The 22,762-nt window shown below is 53.5% G+C and overlaps 4 protein-coding genes across 7 annotated transcripts in view; 2 read left to right on the top strand and 2 right to left on the bottom strand.

Annotated features, from left to right (window-relative positions):
• Positions 1 to 5,159, top strand: part of VMA12 (vacuolar ATPase assembly factor VMA12) — a 7,721-nt gene extending 2,562 nt beyond the window's left edge. Inside the window, exons 5-6 of one of the 3 annotated variants that reach the window (XM_040455318.1) lie at positions 114 to 226; positions 5,051 to 5,159. In XM_040455318.1, coding sequence (XP_040311252.1) covers positions 114 to 226; positions 5,051 to 5,062 — 125 coding nt within the window. In that variant the 3' untranslated portion in view covers positions 5,063 to 5,159. Of the gene's footprint in view, positions 1 to 113; positions 227 to 428; positions 1,897 to 5,050 lie in introns of those variants that run through there. The other 2 variants (XM_040455316.1, XM_040455317.1) reach the window with 2 other exon arrangements.
• Positions 3,563 to 5,155, bottom strand: SEBOX (SEBOX homeobox). Its single transcript, XM_040455319.1, has 3 exons — positions 5,056 to 5,155; positions 4,726 to 4,886; positions 3,563 to 4,586 (listed from the first exon to the last, which is right to left on the bottom strand). The coding sequence occupies exons 1-3, from the start codon at positions 5,084 to 5,086 to the stop codon at positions 4,206 to 4,208; spliced, it is 573 nt and encodes a 190-aa protein (XP_040311253.1). The 5' UTR covers positions 5,087 to 5,155; the 3' UTR covers positions 3,563 to 4,205.
• The window catches only part of SARM1 (sterile alpha and TIR motif containing 1), a 24,905-nt gene continuing 7,224 nt past the window's right edge, over positions 5,082 to 22,762 (top strand). Inside the window, exons 1-6 of one of the 2 annotated variants that reach the window (XM_040455310.1) lie at positions 5,082 to 5,276; positions 16,936 to 17,554; positions 19,538 to 19,750; positions 20,015 to 20,106; positions 20,199 to 20,434; positions 22,623 to 22,725. In XM_040455310.1, coding sequence (XP_040311244.1) covers positions 5,101 to 5,276; positions 16,936 to 17,554; positions 19,538 to 19,750; positions 20,015 to 20,106; positions 20,199 to 20,434; positions 22,623 to 22,725 — 1,439 coding nt within the window. In that variant the 5' untranslated portion in view covers positions 5,082 to 5,100. Of the gene's footprint in view, positions 5,277 to 10,553; positions 11,530 to 16,935; positions 17,555 to 19,537; positions 19,751 to 20,014; positions 20,107 to 20,198; positions 20,435 to 22,622; positions 22,726 to 22,762 lie in introns of those variants that run through there. The other variant, XM_040455309.1, reaches the window with a different exon arrangement.
• VTN (vitronectin) lies at positions 6,438 to 9,430 on the bottom strand. Its single transcript, XM_040455311.1, has 8 exons — positions 9,242 to 9,430; positions 9,020 to 9,139; positions 8,626 to 8,943; positions 8,406 to 8,545; positions 7,992 to 8,148; positions 7,645 to 7,797; positions 6,876 to 7,217; positions 6,438 to 6,634 (listed from the first exon to the last, which is right to left on the bottom strand). Exons 1-8 carry the CDS (start codon positions 9,303 to 9,305, stop codon positions 6,522 to 6,524), a joined length of 1,407 nt encoding a protein of 468 aa, XP_040311245.1. The 5' UTR covers positions 9,306 to 9,430; the 3' UTR covers positions 6,438 to 6,521.

The raw sequence follows: 22,762 nt of genomic DNA on the forward strand, positions 1-22,762 counted from the left end.
CCCCCCCCCCCCCCCCCCCCCCCCCCCCCCCCCCCCCCCAGTCCTGAGATAAGAGGGCGGGCCTCATGGAGGATGCTGACCTAAAGGTTTCTTCCCTGGGTTCTTCCCCAAAGTGAGGTCAGTGAAAGCTCTGGTCATCACCATCTTCAACTTTATTGTCACGGTAGCAGCTGCCTTCGTCTGCACTTACCTTGGAAGCCAATATATCTTCGCAGAAATGGCCTCAGTAAGTAGGCACTGGGCAGGGCAGGGTGCCCCAGGTGGGGGTATTGGTGGAAGAGGGAGGAAGGTATGTGAAGGTGCCTTGAACAAGTTAGGTATTAAACATTTAGAGGAGGAGCATTGAGCTGTCCAGCAGTCATGGAGGTACATAATAACCTGAAGAGAATCCAGATCCTCTTTTCTTCCCTTCCCCCCATTCTTCTCAGAGGTGCTGGAGGCTGCAGAGTTGGATGCTGACCTGCATCCCCTAAGCCTGGTTCTCTCTCTCCCCAGCGGGTCCTGGCTGCATTGATCGTGGCCTCTGTGGTGGGTCTGGCCGAGCTGTATGTCATGGTGCGGGCGATGGAAGGCGAATTGGGAGAGCTTTGATGGTTCCTCATCAAAGTGTGGAGTGGATTTTGGGAGACTCCAGGCTCCCAGCTGCCAGTCACTGACTCTCAGTCAACCTGTCAGGCTCTTCGTCCTCAGCTCCGGTTAGAGGGCCAAGCCAAGGCCACCTGCTGGTCCTGCAGGGGGCGGGGAGGGCATCCTCTGTCAATTTCCAGAGGGGCAGTAAAAGAGACTGAGACAACAACTGAAAAGAACTGGTCTTTCAGTGCCTTCTCCTGAACCCAGTGCCCATCTGCCTTCTCCAGTCCATCTGGGCACTGCTGAGGCTGGGTTTTTCCATCAGGAGTAAATAGAATACAGGCCTTCCAAGAAGCAGACAGTCCTGCCTTGAAATTGCCCAAGTGCATAAATTGATGGTCACCTTTGCTGCATACATCCTTGATGCAGACCTGTAATTTAGATCAGTAGGCTCCAAGAAAACAAAGGATTTCCTTTCTCCAGTTTGTGCCAGAAGAGGAACTGATCACAGGACATCGAATAAGAGAAAGGCGGGTTGGCATGGGATGGTGAAATTGGGAGCTAGGCAGCTACCTTTCTGGAATCTTCATTTCTGTCTTCATCTTTCTTCCACTTGCCTTTTTCACATTTTCTGTATGCTTCTGCCCATCTCTGCCACTCATCAGCCTTCCTTAAACTTCCCACCTCCCCATCACCCTTTGCTCTGCCTCCAAAAATGAAACCAATTCAGATGGCAAAACAGTATGTGTGATTTTAATTGAAAATCTCTTTGTGCTTGTGTGTGTTGGTGAGAAGAGTATGCCTACTGTGGATTGTCTCAGCTAATAAAGGGAGATGTTCTTTGTAGGTATGGATTGTTGTCAGGTTTGACTGTATATGTGAACACGAAGAGACATACACGTGAATATGTATGCGTAACATGAGTATGTACACATATTGTTATACGTAAGCCTAATGGAGGATTTTTTATGTAGGTTCTTAAAATATTTGTGGGGGGCGGGGTGCTAAAAATAGTTTGTAAATGTGCATAGTTGAGTAACTGCTTTCCGTGGTTGCTTTTGGTCTTCACAACCATCCTGGAGGTTGGAAGAGGAAATGGTTTTAGGCCCCTCTTCCAAAGATAAAGGCTGAGAGAGATCAGATGACCAGCTGTGGTCCTTCTTCTGTAAAGGGAGCCAAAGACTGTTAGGTTGTCCTGAAGTCCCTGTGTAATGTTAAACTTGCAAGAACTTAGATTAATGGTATAGTGATAAAGCCTGTATACGTGTACTTAAAAACTATTAGCGATAGTTATTTATTCAATAAATATTTATGGTATCCACTGTATTCTTATCTCAAGTCTTGTGACAACACAGAAGCCCAAAGATTCCTTAGTTCTGATCATCGTTCAGGGTCTGCTCCTAATGGTGTACTCCTTTCCATTTATTCACACCATGAGCTCCTGTGGTCTTTTGTTTTCTCCCAGGGTACTCTTCTGTTCTTGGAAAGAACATTGGCTCAGTAGACATTTGCTCTACAGTGTTTGCCAGTTTCTGCCAGTCTGAGCTTCTCCAGACAATATGTGAGAGAGAGGGAGGGTTCAGGTCCTTCTCTTCCACCATAGATCACTTTGTTGAGAAATCTTAGAATTTCTATTGTCGATTGAAAGGAATGTCAACTGTGAGAGGAAGTGCAGGTGGCATTTTATAATGTTTCTGGCAACATTATAGTTGTAGTTTAGAAGTGTACTGTAGTGTAGTTTAGAAGATGCACTGAATTTTTGTGGGGGTTCGTGGCTATACCAGTGCTGAACTCTGTGGGCCCGGTAGCCTGTTGTGCCCACATAGCCTTAAGCTTTCACATCCCCCAGTTACCTGGATTGGAAGGTTAGAAGACTTCCAAATGTTAGATAAAGAGCAGGCCCCCTCAAACAGCTTCTGACCTAGGGCGTCTTCTTATCCTGAGATTGGAGTCCTTCCACACACACACCCCTTTCACTAGAATGGGGTCCTTACCTGGTCCCAATCCCCTACTCAGAAGCCAACAGGCTTCTGTGGCATCGAACACTTACTGAGAACTCCTTTATGAGCCAAGTAAAGCTTGGCTATGCTAGCTTCTGGAGATCAAGGGGTAGAAGACCTAGTTCCTGCCAAGGAGATCTGCACCGTGCAAAGTGGTTTTTCATACGCAAGGGCAGAGCTGGAGATAGCGATCAGGTGGCCTGTCCTCTGGCTCTCATTGCAGTGGAGGGAACTCTGCTCTCCGCCGCTTAGTCCATCTCACCGTCCCATACTTTTCTCCAGTGCAGTCTGGGCCCAGGGCTTCCCAAAGGGGAGCGCTTGGCAGGAAGCCAGAGGAACAAGAAGTTTGGGGCCTTCCCAGTTTCTCATAGCCTGCTGTGTGGAGAGGGAGAGGCAATTTGCATGAATTGAGAGCTTTTATAGCATGTCACACATCACATGTAGCCCTTTACTTAACATCATTGCTTCTCATGCCCAAAATGGAGAGAAGATACGTTATCCCCGCCGCGGGCCCCCCCACCCAGCTTGCAGGCTCATAGACTTTCAGAGATTTGCGAGGTTACATAGCAGAGCCAGGATTTGAATCCAGTTTAGACCCTCTATGCTTTTCTGGAGCAAAGCAGCTCCAGAGGTGAAGGCAGCTGGAGTGTCCTGGAATCGGTAGGAGTCTGAACAGAAGGTGCCAGCAGAGGCTCCCATCTCCCCAGGGTCTGTCAGCCAGAGCCCTAAACCCTTCAATTAACTGTCCCCCTAACTAATCCCAGTAGAAGCCTGGGTAATACCTCCCACCCAGTATCTGTGTGGAACCTGACCCTGTTTAGGGATTAGGTGATGGAGATACATTTCAAAAGCAAACGGCTCTTGTCCCCATTCATTTGCAGCACACGACAATCCAGATTAAGGTATAGAGTTTGGGTTTTATTTGGAGATTAGTTGGTATTACAGATGACAGTGATATGAAAACCCAGTGTTGCCACGCACACACACCCCCGCCCCATGCTAAATCTGTCAGGTTGTCTCCACAGCCTCGGGTCAGAGGGCAGCCAATCTGATCTTTGTGAAAATTAAATCAACATAAGCCCGGAGCTTTTCTTTCCACTGTATTACTCTAATATCACTTCCTCTTCAGATCCATGGTTCTGATTAATTTGTCTAGGTGGTGGTAGGTCAGGAGAGGGGGCCTGGGCTACAAAAGGGTGGGTTCCCCACCATCTGGGATGAGTTTCAGTTCTCTCCTCACCATACTCACTTAGCAGTTAGCTAATGGGCTAAAACGGAGGGACGGCTGCCCATTCTTTAGAGGGAGGAGGAGTTGTCAGTTGGGATGAGAAGAATTGGGGCCAGGCCTGGCGTGAGAGGTGGAAAACATGGCCCTGACCTCATCTCTCTAAAGGTACCTCCTGCCACGGCGATGGGCATGTGCCCCAGGAGGAGCAGGGTGCTGGGTAGCTGGTGACTCTAGGCTGGCCTGGAGGACAATGGAGGGGAGGGATCCCTGAGCTAAACTTCCTTCCAATAAGAGAACTCCCTTGTGTAAAAGGAGGGACAGGGGATCCACTTCTGATGTGTTCAGTCCCAACAGGCGGGGGTAGGCTGCAGAGCCAGAGGAGGGGTCTCACAAGTTCAGGACTTAGATTAGGAGTGGTCCTGGTTGGTGACAATGGCTGAGGCATAGATGAGGTCAGACAGGCTGCCCAACGAGGTCTGGGGAGTAGCTCGTTCTGAAGAAAGGTGGGTCGCTGAAGCCCCAGCTGGTCCCCACGGGGCTACAGCTTTAGCCCCTGCCCGGCCCTGCCCTGGACCCAAGCCAGGAGCTGAGCAGGAGGCATGTCTACACAGTGAGGCACACTGAGGCGTGCTGTTGGAGGGCGGGAGCTGGCCTAGTTTTCGGGGCTCCCGGGACTGCTGGAGGGTGTCTGGAAGAGAACGGGCTCTCGGGGGGGGTTCTGGCCTCGGGCTTAGGCCTCCTGCCTTCGTATTCTTGATTCTCTTGGCCCGGCGGTTCTGGAACCACACCTGGTAAGGGAAAAAGGAATCTCTTCTGGCTCCAACCACCCTCCCCCAGGTACAGGGAAAGCAAAACCTGGAGGCAGGATACCCAGAGGAAAGGGGCTGTGTGAGAGTACCCCCACCCTGAGAGGGGGTCACTGCTCACCTGTATCTTGGCCTCAGGAAGGCAGGTGACCCGGGCCAGGTGCTCACGGGTGCCAATGTCAGGGTAGGGCCGGGCTGCAAACACCCGCTCCAACTCCAGCAGCTGCCCTCTGCTGAAAGTGGTCCGCTTTCTCCGGTGGGGACCCAGCCCACTGGCATGGCCTGTGGGCCGGAGTAGGGGTCAAGCTGGGACTCCCCGCAAAAGCCTCCATCCCAACCCCAAAACCCCCAGCTGACCCTGAAGCCTCTACTCCACTCCCCTGCTTCAGCCTTTCCCCATCACACCTTCCCCCTCATTCTCCCCCTGCCCACCCTTTCCCCACCAGATCACCTGTTGAGGATGCATCCACAGGGCTGGCCATGGAGCCGGCAGAGAATGAGGAGCCGGAGGGCCATGCCAAGGCTGTGCCCACACCACCCCTCCTTGTGGGGTTTTATCCTGCTCAGAAGGCTGGCCCCGCCTCCAGGAGGGGAGAGGTTTCATCTCGAGCCGATGGGGAGCAGAGAAGTCCCAGAGGGAAGAGTAGAAGCCAGGGACAGCGTTGGGCTTGTGTGAGTATGGATGGGGCAAAACTTCTCTGGCCCCTGCTCCTCCAGGGCCTCACAAAGAAAGCTGGTCTGAGCCCCTCTCCTCACACCCCACACCCCACAGTCTGTGTCTGAAATCCTGTACTTTGTGAAAATCCTCCCAGGATTTGTCCGGAAGGAAGCCAAAGAGATCCTTCTCTCTAGCACTCCCACTGCTTCACCTTCCCCCTTGGAGCCCTCAGTGCCCCAGTGCCCCAGTTCCCCCAGGGGACGGTGGATGCAGTCCTGTGCCACAGCCTGGGGCTGGGCTGGTGAAGCTGGACAGGATGAGGAGGCTGACAGGGAGACGGCAGATGAACCGCAGCCAGTCCGCCCTCAGCAGAGCTGGAGAGCAGATGTTACCACCAGCTTGCCCTCGGGTCTGCTTTAGAGATTTGCCTGCACCGAGCCCTGTCTCCATGGCCCCTTGAGAGCCCAGATGGGCTTCTTGGAGTCCAGGAACCTTGGAGTCCAGGAATCAGAGGAGGTTTCACAGGTACAATCGAGGAGTTTTAAGAAAGATGCTTGTTTGTGTTTTGTTTCGTGTTGTTTTGTTTACGGAGTATTCATCCTTATAAGTCTTCTGAGTCCCTTTTCTAAGAGAAGTGGGTGCATTTGGATTTCCTTTGAGTTCTTGCCCTTTCCACTCCTAACCTCAGTGCCCCAGACCCCAGACCCAAGACAGAGGCCTCAAAGAAAGGCTCATCCTAGGGGTGGGTTTGGGGAGCATGCTGACCAGTTCCCTAGGCTAACCACCTTGCAGGCTCAGAAGGGGCAGAAAAGCGGAACCAGAACCGCTTGCCCTCTGCCCCATCTCTCTCCTCCAAGACCCTAGTCAACTCCGAGAGGCAAAGGAAGCCCAGGGCTGGGGAAGGCACTTGGTGGCTCCTGTCATCACCAGAGCTGTTCAAGCTCCCGCCAATGTTGGTAGGCTGGTAGGCTTAGCTCAGGAGGAAGCCTAGCACTCGTGAGGCCCTCCCCAGGCCGGAGCTTTTCCGGTTCACGGAGAAAGCCTGAGCCCAACCTGGACTGGACACAAGGACACTCTCCTCCTCCAAGACTTCGTGACAGCCCAGCTTCCCCTCCTTTCCCCAGGCAGATCCCGGTCTCTGCCTGTCCACTCCAGTCAGGACAGCAGTCTTAAACTCAGGACCAAGGGGTCTTTATTGGGATGGGCGGAAGTGGTTGAGGAAGGAACAGTGGAGGGCCCAGCTGTGCAGGCTCCGATTCCTACTGGCGGCCAGGGGCTGGGCAGCCCAGCCAGTACTGGGCGATGGAGCGTGGGTAAGGAGGGCTCACGGTGTCCACTTGCCGTGTGCGAAGGTTGACTCGGTAGTACTTGTCTGGAAGGGAGATCAGCAGAGGGTGTGTGAGACCCAGCCAGGCCCTGCCCACACACCCCTGCCCTGAGAAAGAAGCCCTGGGTCTCTCCCGGAAGGGTGAGTGAACATCCACAACGCAGCCTAGGACTCCCAGCCTGGCTTTCTGGAGTCACCTCCCAAGGGCCATGTTCAGCCCATGCAGACCAGGGACAGCAGGGAAGACCCCAGCTAGACCAGCTACGGGGATGGCACGGGCTCCCACCTCCTGAGAAGAAGTAAACACTTTGGATGGGCTCGCAGGTGGCAGGCACAAGCCAGTCCATGTCGTAGTCACGATAGTTGTAGATGCCCAGGCTGTCCTCCTCACTGGAGAGCCAGGACAGCCAGGCTGAACGGGACTGCCGGTGGGGGTTCTGGCTGCGGCCTCGGCCACGGTTACGGCGTGAGCGGTAGCGTTTACGGTTACGCCGCCTAGACTTCTGCTTCTTGGCCCAGGATTGGGGAGCTGAGCCTGAGACGTAGATGCGGCCGGCCATGGCCGCATCCACTTGCCTGGGCACACCAGGCCAGTCCCGGCTGATGAGCCGGGGCTGTCCAGCACCGCCTGTGGCAGGGAAGAGGTTAATGAGAGCGTTGTGGGCCTGGAGAGTTCATCTGGTGCCCAACTATGGGCTGTGCCTTGCCTGAGGGCAGAGCAAGCTCATGGCAGAGCACAGCACCCCAGCCCTCTGACTCTCTGTTCGGTGCTCTTTGCCCTAGCCTTCCTCCACTGCATCCCTCCCCACTTGCCTCAGTCTTAGGCCCTCCTCCTGCTGGCTGTGCCCTCAGCTGCACTAGGCAAAGTCCAAGGTGTGGGGTCCAGGTGGACCTCCCCCCAAAGGTCAACAGAAGCAAAGTCTGGCTTGGGCAAACAGCTTTTGAACCCCAGCTCCGCAGTCACGGCCCCCTCCGGCCAGCCTTGCCCTGTCCCTACCCTGGAGATCCCAGCCCTCTTGAGGAGAAAGCGAGGCTTGCTCTCCCTCCCTCCATACCAGAGAATCTGTTCCCGAAGAGAAATGCAAAGAGGGTCTCCCAGCTGTCGCGCTGCAGCAGGGCAAAGTGTTCAAACACTGCGGACGGGGAGCTGCCTTCACATTCCTCCTGACTGGGCTGCTGCTGGAACTCATACTCCCAGTACTGTCTCCCTGAGTGGGCAAATGGGATGGGGGGAGGTTCACGAGTGAGGCCAGAAAGCCAGCGCCAAGGCTGCTGGAGATGGGAGCTCCTGGCTGGGGAGTGGGAGTGCCGAACGTAATTTGAGGCCTCCCCATAGAGGAGTGTGGAGGAAAGCCCAGACTGCCCCACTGCCTGCTCTTTTCCCCACCCACTCCCTTAATACCCTTGAAGAAGTAGGCCCGCTCCCGGCCACTGTAGCTATGAGCAGGGAGAGCCAAGGCTGCATCCACGTTGTCCGGAATGCCCTTGAAGCCTTCAGAGATGTTGCGGGGGTAATCTGGGTCCAGAACACCATCCTCGAAGCGCCAGTACTGATGACCCTAAGCGGTAGGGAAGGAAGGGGGAGTGAGGATGTGGCTGGCTGAGCACAGGCCGAGTCCCCCACCCCAGGCAGCCGTCCCAATTCTAGGCTTGTTGCCCAGGACCTGGAGCCTTGGGCTTTCCCGTCCTCAAGAGCCCCAGCCAGGGACTACAGGCTGTGATCCAGCCATTTTGCCCGCCCTAGTACTGGGCACAGCAGCCCTCAACCCCTGTCTAGATACCCTTGGCTCTGACCCACGGCCCCCGGGCCTGGCACCTGGAAGAGGTAGGTCTTCCCCTGGCAGTTGATGCGGGTGAAGGCAGCATCAATGGGGCCCTCAATGCCCCAGACATCTTGGATAAGCTTGGGGTACCCAGGGCTCACTGCCTCTTCATCCAGTTCATAACAGTACTGCCCTAGAATGGGAGAGTCTGTGTGAGGGAGGGGTTGTCCCAGAGGCAGACCCCCACCCCCCAACACCTGCCCCTGGAGTCACCTCGGAAGGCAAAGAGGGAGCCATTCTTGAGGTCAGTGAAGGCGTCAAAGGGCTTCCCACTGCATAGCTCTTCCACCACCGGGGACTCAGGGATGTCTTGATCAGAGGTCTCAGGCCCCAGGGTCCCCTGTGTAGGGTTCAGAAAAGGTTCCTCGAAGGTCTCCTGGTCAGGAGACACTTCAGTCTGGGCCTGCAGGTCGGGACCCTGGCTGGTGCTCTCCGGCTGTGGGAGGACACTGCTGTTGTCTCTGGTCTCCTCAAAGTAGTTGTAGACCCCGTACTCATCTTCTGGCAGAGTGAATACATCCCCACGCGTCACTGTGGGCACAGTGGGTGGTGGTGAGTCTCCAGCTGCAGAGGGGACCCCGGGCCCATCCAGCCCCTCCGGACGCACCTTGGGGTTTGCACTCAGCCACGTAGTCCTCACAGCAGCTCTGGTAGTATGAGCAGAGCTCGTCACACTGACACTTCCTGTCAGCGTTGAAGCCCTCTGTGCAGCGGCCCTTGCACGACTCTGTGGGGAGGAGATAGAGGGGATATCAGTTGGCACGGCCAAGCCCAGACCGCCCTCGCCCACCCTTTGTTGACCCAAACGACCACCAACACCCTCTTGCACCTTGGTCAGCCAGAACAACCCATGCCAGCAGGGCAAGTATCAGTAGGGGCCTTGGGGATGCCATGGCAGGGCCTCCAGCCTCTAGCCTGGCTGGCGAACTGGGCTCTGGGCTCCCTGCAATCTCCACTGTGATGCGGGAGAGCGGGGGACAGGGAGGGAAGGAGCCAGAGGAGAGGAGCTGCCTTCTCTGCTGCTCTATTTGCTCAGTCTCTGGCCCAGCCCCCAGTGCCCCAGACCCCAGTGGCTGCAAAGGTCACATTCCTGGAACTCTGGACCCGAGAGAACAGTGAATAGGATCCTTGCCAAGCTCGGTCGGTGTCATGTCAGAAGGGGACTAGCACCATGGATCTGAAGGTCAGAAAGAAGGCCCACTGTGCCACTCAGAGGCTGCGTGACCTTGGGCAAACTGCTTTGCCTGCCTTGGTATTCTTTTTGGTAAAGTGAGACTATTAATACTTGCCTCATGATGTGTTGGGGGTTACATGAGCTAAAGCAGACAAAATGCCTCATGCCTGGAGTAGCGCCAACTTCATTCTCCATAAATGGTTGTTTATCTGCGATCTGTTTGAACAGGCACATCCCTGGCTGAGTGTGTCACCCACCCGTTGTGTATGTAGGGCAGTGAAAGGGGGGTTGAAGGAATGCTGGTAAGCACCCTGGGGGGAATTTTTTAAAACTCTGTTTAAAAAAACAATAACAGAGTTTCGTGTTTAGGTTCACCTCTTGGGTGCATTGATTTCCCCAAGCTGGTCTTCACAGCACAGCAAATTGGGTGAATATTAACCATTTGGACTGGATTTGATTCCTCGGTCTCCTGCTCATTCACTGCTCCCTGTCTCCACCTTCAGTCTCCCCATCCGCAAAGAATAGCCTAGTTCTTGGCACTTTTAGACTCTCTTGAGAAGTAGCATCCCTCTTTCCAGAAAACGCCCCTGGCACAGAACGCCTGATTTTGTGCCAAGGGTTGGGGTCCACAGGCTTCCTGAAACCCTCCCACTACCTGGAAGAAATGATTCTGAGTTTCCAACTGAATTTTTCTCTTCCGTAACCAGAGAGGTGGGTGACTCGGGGGAATCTCTTTTCTATGAGCTTCAGTCGGTTCAGCTGTTAAATGGGAACACTAATCTCGACCCCCTAAAGCATGTTGCAAGGCTTGAGAAACGGGCCTAAAGGGTCTCGAGAGTTGTACCGAATCGTTATTATGGTTGATTTGACCACAGTTCGGGCAGGGCGTACGCTCCACGGTGTTGCCTTCTCGTTGCAGTGTCGGGGGCACGGGGTCGGCGAGGGGGGGGGGTGCGTTGTGGGATAGGCTGTCCTATCGCTCTGCACCCTCTTCCCCAGTCGCCTCGCCCACCCCTCCGCAGGGCGTGGGCGTGGCTGGGGAAGCTCGGGTGCAGGCTACGCAGGCGGCAAGGGAGGAGTCCCACGTGACCGAGGGGCGGAGTGTCAGCTCCCTTGCTGCGGCTTGTCCGAGGCGGGGCTGCTGCAGAGCATCTTCTGGCTGGAGCCGCGCTTTGTTCTTGTTGCTGCCTCCCAGACCTGCTGACGTCTGGGTCCATCCCTCGCTCCCCTCTGGCTCCTCCTGCCCACCCTCTACATCTGAGCCTGCATCCTTTTACCCAAAAGCTCCTTTCCAGATCCCGCCCTCGCCCCTCCCCCAAACTTCTGGCCAGCGCCCCTGCCTGATACCCTTTTATCCATCCCTCTCTCCTGCACCTTCTACCTGGTCCCCATCTCCTGTCCTCTTCCCAAGTTCCGGCGCTCTGCCCGGACCCGCCCCTCCGGACCGGGGATGTACCCCGCAGCCCCGCGCCCATGGTCCTGACGCTGCTCCTCTCCGCCTATAAGCTGTGCCGCTTCTTCACCATGTCGGGCCCAAGGCCAGGCTCTGAGCGTCTAGCGGTGCCGGGGCCAGACGGGGGCGGCGGTGCGGGCCCATGGTGGACCGCGGGCGGCCGCGGGCCCCGCGAGGTGTCGCCCGGGGCGGGCGCCGAGGTGCAGGGCGCCCTGGAGCGCGCGCTGCCCGAGCTGCAGCAGGCGCTGTCTGAGCTGAAGCAGGCGGGGGGCGCGCGGGCCGTGGGCGCCGGCCTGGCCGAGGTCTTCCAACTAGTGGAGGAGGCCTGGTTGCTGCCGGCCGTGGGCCGAGAAGTAGCCCAGGGTCTGTGCGACGCCATCCGCCTGGACGGCGGCCTCGACCTGCTGCTGCGACTGCTGCAGGCGCCGGAGCTGGAGACGCGCGTGCAGGCCGCCCGCCTGCTGGAGCAGATCCTGGTGGCTGAGAACCGGTAGGGTGCTCACGGGCTGAAGGGAGAGCGCGGGGTGCTGTGGGGCAGCAAGTGTGGTCGACAGCCCGGGTCTCTCGTGCCACTCTCTGTGCCTTTTCCTCCCTCACCTCACCAAATCCCTGTACTACACCCCCTCTGGGGATCAGCGTGTCCATTTCACAAATGAGGCAAATGAGACTTCGGAAAGTTTAATGATTTGCCACAACAGGTAAACTAATAGTGCAACCAGGATTCACTCCCCAGACTGGTGACGTGAGGAATGAGACAGGGAGAGGAAGAATAGAGTAGTTGGACAGGAATCTGTTCCTGGTTCAGCATGGAGCTGCCAGTGCCCTCTAAACCCACAGACCTCCTCCCCACAGGCCCAGATGCCCTTCTTTGCTACCTTCACTCTGCCACTGAGAAAGGAAGAGAAAACAGTGCTCAGAAAATGGGGTAGGAGGAGGAGAAATGATTGCTGAAATGAGTGCTGACCTAAGGGTTACTTGCCCCCTTCGTGCCACCCCCAATCCACCAGCTGCTTCCTCCCTCTTCATTTTGGCCCATGTAACAGGCCAGACATGATCTCATTCTGCAGATGCTAATGGGGAACAGAAGGTTTTCTACTGGGATGAATGGGCAAGAGAAGAGGAAACAGGTGCAGAGCTAGGCAGGGGCTAGAGTATGTGTTCTCTGCCCCCCCCCCCCTTAGTGCCAAGATCCAGTAGGTGGGGTCCAACTGAGGCCTGGCTGCGACTCTCTTGTCTGCCTCTTGGGATCTCCCCTGGACTATGAGGACCCTCGCACTCATTTTCTCTCTCATCTGATGTCAGAGCAGACCAAACTGTCACGCAGCAGTCTCATGCTGAATTCTCAGGCCTCTCAGGTGTAGAAGGGTCTTGCAAGAGTCACTTTGAATTCATGCAGCTGTCACAAGTGTGAGGCCATGGGTTAGAGGTGCTTTCCTTGCCATTTTCAAAAATGAAAAATAACTTTGTGGATGGTGGAAATAGTACAGTCCACGAATGAAGCAAGTTAAGCTGGGAGAGCAAGTTAGGGTTCTGCTTGCTCAGAAAGTCATTGATTTCCCATCTAACATCAGTGAATTTGGAGGGCTAGCAAACGGAGTGGGTGCTCACTGGATGTGGTGCACACAGGTTGGCGGGTGTACCCTGTAGGTCTGATATGTAAGATGTGGCAGCTATAATGAGAACTCTTGGGGAGTGGGTGCAGCCAACACCCGAGGAAGAGGAGGGCTGCAAGATGCAAACTGCACTGACGTTTTTAAAGGTTGAAACTAACAACACTCCTCTGGTTTAGAATTACTAACTCCTGGTCTCAGGAAACAACGTGGTGGTGCTGACAGCCCTTCAGGACCAAGGACAGCGTCTAGCACGTCCTGTCACCCTCGAAATTTTGAGAGATGATACACTGAGAATTTGAGTTTATGAAATCTTGCCCTTCCTTCACCAACCAACCTCCTCTTAAAGAAAGTTCCTCAATCAATGCACACACTCCTTTTCCCATTCCCTTCTTCCCATAGTGCTGCCACACCCACTGCCTGGGAGCCTCCATCACAGTGTCCCTCACTCCCAAATGCCAAGAAAAACCCAACAGCGGAGGAACTTTTGAACTTGGTCCCATGACACCCAGTGAGGGTGTGACTGCTAGCCTTTGCAATTTACAGTGTAGCCCCTTCAGGGGACCATAATTAGGTTAAATGGCTTAACTCAGGTTAAATGGCTTTCCCAGAAATACACAGTAAATAAGGGAGGAGACAAGTCTTAAAAAAAAAAAAAAAAAATCAGGAGTGCCTGGGTGGCTGTCATTTAAACCTCTGACTCTTGATCTCAGCTCAGGTCATGATCTCACGGTTTGTGAGTTCGAATCCGACATGGGGCTCTGCATTGACAGGGGGAACCTGCTTGGGTTCTCTCTCTCTCTCTCTCTCTCTCTCTCTCTCTCTCTCTCTTTCTCTCTCTGTCCCTCCCAGCTTGCACTATCTCTCTCTCTCAAAATAAATAAATAAACTCAAAAAAAACCCCACAAAACCCAGAAAGCTATTGCATATAAATTCAAAAAGTGCAAAGATACAAAAAGATACACGCTTTCTACCCAGACCCCCTCCCTAGAGACAAACCAGGAAGCAAAACAAGTTTCTTGCACAGTATGTCCTTCCAGAGAAATTTTGTGCATTTACAAGGATTTACACACATATGTATATTATATATACCTGCTTGTACGTGTATCTGTGTATGTGTACAATTTCCACCCTCCTTTGGAGTTGGGATTTGAACCACAGCCTCTGGGGCTGCAGAAGCTGGGATCTGAGTCAATAGTTCTCACAACAAGCACACAGTTCAAGTTCTCTGAGGGTGTCAAGTGCATAGGGAAAGGGGAGGGCTGGGAATTAAGAGACTCAGAATGAAGTCCTCTCTCTGAACTGATGTTCCTGAGCAAGACTTTCTCTTCAGTGGTTCTCAGGAAATGAAGGTGTTGGATCAGATGACTGCTTAGACACACTCTGGTCCTGATATTCTCAGAGTTTATGTAGTCAGATTGTTCTGGAAGCACAAAGTAGAGATCAAGGATCATGGCCTCTGATCATCCTCTGAGCAAAGTTGTGTTGGCCTTATGCCATGTTAAGGGTTCAGCTGAGACCTGCAATGGACACAAAGTCACAAGCACTGTGGTCATTGTGGTGCTCATGGGGCAAGGACTCCATGGCTGGAATCTTCGGGGGTCATGTCACTTGTGGAGGACATCATTTGTGGAGGTCAGGAAAACAGAAAACTCTCACCTCTGCCTGGAGTGTGGCAACTCTCCTGCCTGCCCTGCTGGCATCCAGGCTCCCTCCCTGGGATCCTTCCTCCCTATAGCAGCCAGAGTGAGTTTCCTATGCAACTATGCAATCCAAGCAAGAGCAGACCACTCCCCTTCCTGAAGCCTTTCCGTGGCTCCCCATTTTTGATCAAGATGTGCACTTCACAAATGCCTCTAGATGGTTCAGAAGGCCCCCACCACTCTCCCTACTCCCTCCCACCTTGAAACTTCCACCTCAGCCACTAGAAATGGCTTCACTTCACTGTGGCTGCAGTGGGGACAGGTCCCCAAGTGCACCAGTTCTCAGATACCTCCTAGCGTTTGTATACGTACATGCCTAGAATACAGTCTCCACAATCTTCCCTTCTCCTCTTCATTAATGTCCCACTACCTACCTTTCTTCCTTCCTTTCTTCCTTCCTTTACTTTTCCTTTCTTTTCCTTTCTTTCTTTCTCCTTTTCTTTTCTTTCTTCCTTCCTTCCTTCCTTTCTTTCTTTCTTTCTTTCTTTCTTTCTTTCTTTCTTTCTTTCTTTCTTTCTTTCCTATATTTTATTTTTAAGTAATCTCTGCTCCCAACGTGGGATTCAAACTCACAACCCCGAGATCAAGAGTCTCATGCGCCACTGACTGAGCCAGCTAGGTACCCCTGTCCCACCATTTTTCTGATTTAATGCGATAGGCACCCATTCAGTATATTTAATGCATATCTTTATATCCTTATCCTGGTAAAATCTTTATTTTCTTGTTTGGTGTTCATATATTTTTAGTTTACTCAAATAGTGCTGTGTTACAAAGCACATTTCATTTCTTACTTTCACCCACCCATTAATATGTTTTTAATATTGTTGTTTTATCATCTGTTCAGTCACTTGTAACTGCTCCATAGTCCTCCAGAGTGGTCACCTGCCCGTGTTACCTCTCCACTCTCCAAGGCTTGACACCAGCCTGCTGCCATCTTCCCCCACCAAAAACAATCCTGCAGTGAACCTTTTCCACAGACTTTTGTGGACTGTCATACTTTCTTTGGCTATAAGCTCAAGAGCTCCAATTCCTGGCTTGTAGGATGTATATCTCCTTAATTTCACCATGCATCCCAGCCTGTTTTCCAAGTTGACTGCCCTAGTGTGCACCTCCACCCAGAGAGTGTCAGCATGTTCATGGCCCCACACCTCATCAACCTTCTGTGTTACCCAGCTTTGCTTTTTGCCTATCCAATAGGTGTAAAGTGATAGGTGATTTTTATTTATTTGTTTGTTTATATTTTAGAGAGAGGGAAAGTGTGCGCATGTGCATTGGGGAGAGGGAGAGAGCAAGAGAATCCCAAGGAGGCTCAGTGCAGAGCTCCACAGGGCTCAATCCCACAACCCTGGGATCACGACCTGAGCTGAAATCAAGAGTCAGACGCTCAATCGACTGAGCCACTCCAGCGCCCCCATGTGATAGCTGATTTAATTTTCACTTCTCTGATTACTAAGGATTACAAATTATTTTGTTTGTTAACACTTTGGATTTTCTCTTTTATAAATTGCCATTTATATCCTTTGCCATTCCCTATTGAATTTGCTGCCTTTTTCTTGTTGATGTGAATATTTATATATTCTATATATGAATCCTTGCTGATTTTGTTTTCTTCCTTGTCGGTTATAAACATTGCAGATCTCTCTGGCCTTCTTTCTATTCCTCAAACATGCCAAACTCCCCAGCCCTCAGGGCTTTTGTCCTCGCTGTTCACTCTGCCTGTCATGCCCTTTTCCCAGACACTTTCAGGCAGGAGTCTCCAGATACTGAACTCTCTGATGTCACCTCCTCAGACATATCCCTCCACCCATGCACTATCCATTACATCACCCGGTTTTGCTAGCATTACGGCCACATCAGTATCAACCTGTTCATTCATTGTTCACCTGCTTATTATTTGTCTCCATATTAGCTGTGTGTAAGTTCCAAGCACTGTTAATTAGCCTCTAGCGCAGCCTGGCACACAGTAGCTCCTCAATGAACATCTGTTGGGTGAATGAATAAATACACCCCAGTCACACTGCATGGAGTGAAGAGAAAGGTTTGAGGGCAAGGCTAAGAGTGCTGTACTTCAAGTGATACTTCAACTGATGACAAGTTAACGTCTAGTGAGTCTTCCGTATGTGCCAGGCACTGTGCAGAGCACTTTACATGGATTATCACATTTGTTCTCATAATGACCCTATGGGGTAGGTATTCCTTTTATTTATGAGATGAGGAACAAAGGTAGAAAGATAAAGGAAGGCACTCAAGTCCCCACAACTTTCTAGAAGAAACTAGGACCCAGGGAATCTTCTCCAGAGTTAGGGTCCTTAACGGCTATATGCACTGTGGGGGAGGAGGTTAGTGGTAAGGGAGGAGGTGGGGCGGCCAGGATGGAGCATCCTTATAATCCGAGAAATCTGCTCCTCCCCAGACAGGACATGAAAGGCAGAGGCAGGGAGGATAATGCTCTCCCTCATGTCCTATATGACACTAGTGAGGCCAGAGAGGTTAAGTGACCAGACCGTGGCCCCCAGGGGACAAGCCACCCCCTCCCCGGGACCGCCGCCACTCCACCGTCCCAGTGCCACTTTTTCTCGGCAGGGACCGCGTGGCGCGCATCGGGTTGGGCGTGATCCTGAATTTGGCAAAAGAGCGTGAGCCGGTGGAGCTGGCGCGGAGCGTGGCAGGCATCTTGGAGCACATGTTCAAGCACTCGGAAGAGACGTGCCAGCGGCTGGTGGCGGCCGGTGGCTTGGACGCGGTGCTGTACTGGTGCCGCCGCACGGACCCGGCGCTGCTCCGCCACTGCGCGCTGGCGCTGGGCAACTGCGCGCTGCACGGGGGCCAGGCGGCGCAGAGGCGCATGGTGGAGAAGCGCGCTGCAGAGTGGCTCTTCCCGCTCGCCTTCTCCAAAGAGGACGAGCTGCTGCGGCTGCACGCCTGCCTCGCGGTGGCGGTGCTGGCAACCAACAAGGAGGTGGAGCGGGAGGTGGAGCGCTCCGGCACCCTGGCGCTCGTGGAGCCGCTCGTGGCCTCGCTAGACCCCGGTCGCTTCGCCCGCTGCCTGGTGGATGCCAGTGACACGAGCCAGGGACGCGGGCCCGACGACCTGCAGCGCCTCGTGCCGCTGCTGGATTCGTCGCGCTTGGAGGCCCAGTGCATCGGGGCTTTCTACCTCTGTGCTGAAGCGGCCATCAAGAGCCTCCAGGGCAAGACTAAGGTGGGTGTGGGGTGAGGGGGAGGACCCGGGGTTAGAGAGAGTCTGGACCAGCTTCCCAGAGGGAGTGACAGGGACTTGAAGTACATGTTAAGAGTTAGGTGAAGCAAGGGGAAGGATGAGAGACCAGTCATTCTGGCCTTGAAGGCAAAAGCAAGGATTTTCAGCAGGAAACATGCATTTCACAAAGATTATCCTGGCTGCAATTGTAGAGATGGAATTGGCAAGGGTGAGGTCAGAGGCAAGGGAGCCAGATAGGAGGCCGTGATGGGGACAGTTGGGAAGGTGGGCTGGGGTATGACAGCAGAGGCAGAGAAAAGCAGACAGATCTCAGAGGGGCTGAAGAGATAGAATTAGGACTTGGGGTGGGGTGGGGGTGAAGGAGAGGGAAGAGCTGAGGGTGACTCCTGGCTTTGGACACAGACAGCTGGGTGCCTGGTGGCACCTGGTACTGAATTAAGGGTAACTGGAGAGAGGTTGTGGTGGGGGAGTGGAAGAAAGTGAGTTCACTGGGACAGGTTGGGCTTGGAGTGCATGAACGATGACCAGCTGGGGTACCTCAGTGGGCCATTTTGTCACATGGGTCTGGAGTGCAGGAAGGAGAGGGAATGCAGAGACAGGGGCTTGGCGGGGCAGAACATCAGTGCGTTGACCAGATAACTCCCACCTGTGTCCCAAGAGCTCCCTATGCCTAGGGCCTGATCTGAAGCTTTTGCCCTCTGCTTTAACTTGCTGTGTGACCTTGGCTAGCTGGCTTCCCCTTTCTGGGCCTCTCTATGCTTCTTTTTTATCCTGGAAAACTGAGGAAGCGAACCACGGCAGCAGTTCTTATCCTGCATGTGAAGCTACTAATAGCTAAATTATCAAAAGTTTGTGTTTTTGTTTTTTAAATATTGGAGAATCAAAATTATCCCTACAATACCCCTCTCCTCCTTTGCATTCCTCTGGGGGGTTGGAGTTGGTGACAGCTGGTGTAAGGGAGTTGTGGGCACAGTGTGGGCCATCCTGTCTGTACCACAGCTGTCATCTGGGCTGCTCAGAGGAGAGTGTCTCAGATCATTGTCACCTACTGTGTGTGTCCCCACAGATTAAAAAGAGACTGTTGTGTTGGGGGGTTCTTGGAGGCCTCTTCCAGGGTCTGGGGTCCTAGAAGCTTCTGATTTTCCCCTCTATGCCCCAGAGGTGGGCCATGGGAAGACTGGCTTTATAAATCAGGTCATTCTGCTTTGGGAGAAGGGACTTGAAGGGAAGTAGGGAGTGAGGCCCCAAGATTGGGTCTGGGCAGCAGGCATGACCACCAGCTATGGCACCCCCTTTCCAACAAGGCCAAGTGAATGCAGTTCAGTAAAGAGATCGTCAGCCACCACTCTGTACCCTGCAATGTGCCAGGTACAGGACTCCAAAGGTGACTAAAACGTGACGTCAGCTTATCATCCAGTGGAAGGTGCATTATCTATTAACAACAGTGGCATGTAGAGTACACGGCCTAATTGGAGGTATGGGCCAAACTGTGGGTAAATCAAAGTAGGCTGCATGGAGGGGGTGCTAATCAATTTGAATTCTGATGGATGACTAGGATTCCCACAAGCAGGCCAGAAGAACTAAGGGTCTGGGAAAGCCATGACTGAGCCCAGAGATTGGAGAGCCTTAGTGGGTGGGTGTCAGCCAAGTGTGGGATTGTGAAAGGGCAGTTGAGCTGAGAATGGTGGGCAGGGGCTACACTGTGCCAGGCCCGGCCTCCACACTGAGAGCTCAGACTTCATCCCAGGGAGATGGAAGCTGTTAGAGGGGAGACATGAGGTCAAGAGTCGAGAGAGCTTCGGGAGGCAGAATCCACAGAACTAGGTGATATATTGGATGCAGGCAGGGCTAGGGTAGATGATGGGAGTTTCAGCGCTGAGAAGAGGGGAAGGGAGGGACTGGGCATGTTTGGGGATGGCTGGCGAGCTGGTGGACCCAAGACACCCTCTCCCCATCCCTGCCTAGGTATTCAGCGACATCGGAGCCATCCAGAGCCTGAAACGCCTGGTTTCCTATTCCACCAACGGCACCACGTCGGCGCTGGCGAAGCGTGCGCTACGTCTGCTGGGTGAGGAGGTGCCGCGGCCCATTCTGCCCTGCGTGGCCAGCTGGAAGGAGGCCGAGGTCCAGACGTGGCTGCAGCAGATCGGCTTCTCCCACTACTGCGAGAGCTTCCGGGTAGAGCGGCGCATCCCAAAGGCGCGCGGCCGCTAGGGGCGCCCTGCACAGAGGCCACCGCGCCCCTCTTCCGCCTGCATGCCCGCGGCGCCAGGGGGCCATATTGGGGATGGGAGTCTGTACTCAGCCACTTTCGGGGTCACTCGGCTCTGAGTCCCATCCGCCTCACCAATCGCCCTCTACAGTTCCCTTTCCTTGCATGTTATGCTTGGGGTCCAAGGGCTGAGGAGGAGAGCCCTTCTTTACATCTGACCCCTCCCTCAGGAGCAGCAGGTGGATGGTGACCTACTTCTGCGACTCACGGAGGAAGAGCTCCAGACCGACCTGGGCATGAAATCGGGCATCACCCGCAAAAGGTACGGAGCCTCCTGCCTGTCAGCCCTCGCCCTCCGCCACTAGCCAGTCCCAGGTTAGGACCTCAGCGTCCTCTTCTCCCCCCGGGGTGCAGATTCTTTAGGGAGCTCACGGAGCTCAAGACCTTCGCCAACTACGCTACGTGCGACCGCAGCAACCTGGCCGACTGGCTGGGCAGCCTGGACCCGCGCTTCCGCCAGTACACGTACGGCCTGGTCAGCTGCGGCCTGGACCGCTCCCTGCTGCACCGCGTGTCTGAGCAACAGCTCCTGGAGGACTGCGGCATCAGCCTGGGCGTGCACCGCGCCCGCATCCTCACGGCCGCCAGAGGTCAGCCTGCCCACCCGGGCCCCTACCCCTGCCTAGCCCAGCCCTGCAGGGTGAGGGGAGACACACGGTACATGGTCTGAACACATCCCCGGTGCCAGACTGGATTCTGAGGATGCAAAGACCAATATGCTGCACTTTGCCCTCAAGAAGTTCCCAGTCTGAGCTGAGTCGGGGGGTGGAAGTAAGTCAGCTGTATAAGCAGGTCGGTGACCACAGTAGGAAGCATGTCCGGGATTCCAATGGGGGCTGCGAGGAAGCGCTGGTTGTCCACCCAGGTCTGGGCATTTAGAGGATGTCTGACCAGGTCTTGAAGGATGTATTGGGGAGGACGTGCAGCAGAAAGAGCAGCTCAGGAGGAGGGAGCAGATATGCAAATGTGGAGGTAAGACAAGAAGGAGGGGGTCACATGGGGAGGGAGGCTTATGCCACTAGCCAGCAGCCTGCAGAGTATGGGTTCTGGAGGTGCTTTGGGGAGGTCATGAGGGCAGAATGGATTCTAGGGCTCTAGCAACCCTTTTCACTTACTACTTTGATTTGCTAATTTACTATTTAGCTGATATTTATCGTCAATTGTTATATGTACTAGGTTTTAAACAGATATTATCTCATTAATCTCTACATCCATTCTGCACAGTGGGTGTTAATTTTTTAAATCAACTTTAAAAAAAATTGGAAGTAATAAAAGAGGTATAACTTAAAAGTGTCCCAATTTCAGGGCTCCTGGGTGGCTCAGTAGGTTGAGCATCCAACTCTTTATCTTAGCTCAGGTCTTGATCTCAGGGTCATTGAGTTCAAGCCTGGCATTGGGTCCCACACTGGGAGTGGAGCTTCCTGAAAAAAAGAAAAGAAAAGAAAAGAAAAGAAAAAATAGTGTCCAATTTGAAGAGTTTTGAAAAATGCTTATATGTGTAACTACCATCGTAATCCAAGATGAACATGGTCCTTGAGGGTGTTAATTGAAAAGATGATGAAACTAAGTTTTAAAGAATTTAAATACATTTCCCAACGTTATCCCTTGGGAAATCCCAAATACATATCTCAAAGCCCTTAAAATAACAGAACTGGGATTTGAACCTCTGTCTTTCTGCTTCATAAACAGACAAATGCTGTCTGTGAGTGTTAGGGCCGAATATTACATGAAGATGGATTCTTTGCATTCAGCAAGTTTAACTAAAGCAGATCAAGCCTTTATTATTTTTACATTGCAGTGTCCAATAAAACCCTAAGATTTCATTTTTTTTTTTTCCAACATTTATTTTATTTTTGGGACAGAGAGAGACAGAGCATGAACGGGGGAGGGGCAGAGAGAGAGGGAGACACAGAATCGGAAACAGGCTCCAGGCTCCGAGCCATCAGCCCAGAGCCCGAGGCGGGGCTCGAACTCACGGACCGTGAGATTGTGACCTGGCTGAAGTCGGACGCTTAACCGACTGCACCACCCAGGTGCCCCAGATTTCATTTTTTAAAAACAGGGAAGTCCTACTGCAAAGATAGTTTACACGTTTTTTAAAAAGAGCCGTGCACGTTTTTTTAGGTGGGGGCAATGACACACTCAGACTTAGATTTTAGAAAAATTCCTCTGGTTGCTGTACAAACAGATTAGACCGAGTAAGTGTGGATTTGGGGAGACCACTGAGAAGGCGGAGTTGGGAGCCTGGACATCAGGAGGGCCCTGGGAAGTAGGAAGGATACAGAGCTCGGAGTCAGGGGTTGTGAAGACTTGTCTGTTCTGTTCACTGCAGTAGCCCAAGCACAAGGGATAGTGTGAGGCATACAGTAAATGCTTAGCAAATACTTGTTGAATGAATGAGTGAGAGGTAGGGGTTCAGGCCAATACCCAGGTGCTGGCTGTGGTGGGAACTAGGAAGGGAGGGTCCCGGGAAGGACTTGGGACGTATTGGGTTTGCCATGTGTGGGGGCAGCTGGCCGTGTAGGTCTGAAGCTCCGGAGAGAGGGCAGGGCTGGAGGTGCAAATCCACGTCCCTAAAACACAATGCCCGCCTCCTGAGACGCGCTCACTAAGAGTTAGCAGCCCTCCTTCCCATAGGCCCATCTCACTATCTTAGTGACCCTTTTTTGAAGCAAGCCACCCTGCCTGGGCTGGGCGGGGTTGGGCCGGGCTGAGAAGGCGGGTGTGCAGGAGATGATGTACCTCATGGTGAACCAAGCTGTCTCTTGTCTGCTTCAGAAATGCTACACTCCCCGCTGCCCTGCACTGGCTGCAAGCCCAGTGGGGACATCCCAGATGTCTTCATCAGCTACCGCCGGAACTCAGGCTCCCAGCTGGCCAGGTGAGAAGGGGTGGGCAGGCGGACAGGCTGGGGCCTC

This window comes from Herpailurus yagouaroundi, unplaced genomic scaffold, assembly GCF_014898765.1.
Source record: "Herpailurus yagouaroundi ecotype Mexico unplaced genomic scaffold, PumYag 215, whole genome shotgun sequence".
Taxonomy (NCBI): Eukaryota; Metazoa; Chordata; class Mammalia; order Carnivora; family Felidae; genus Herpailurus; species Herpailurus yagouaroundi.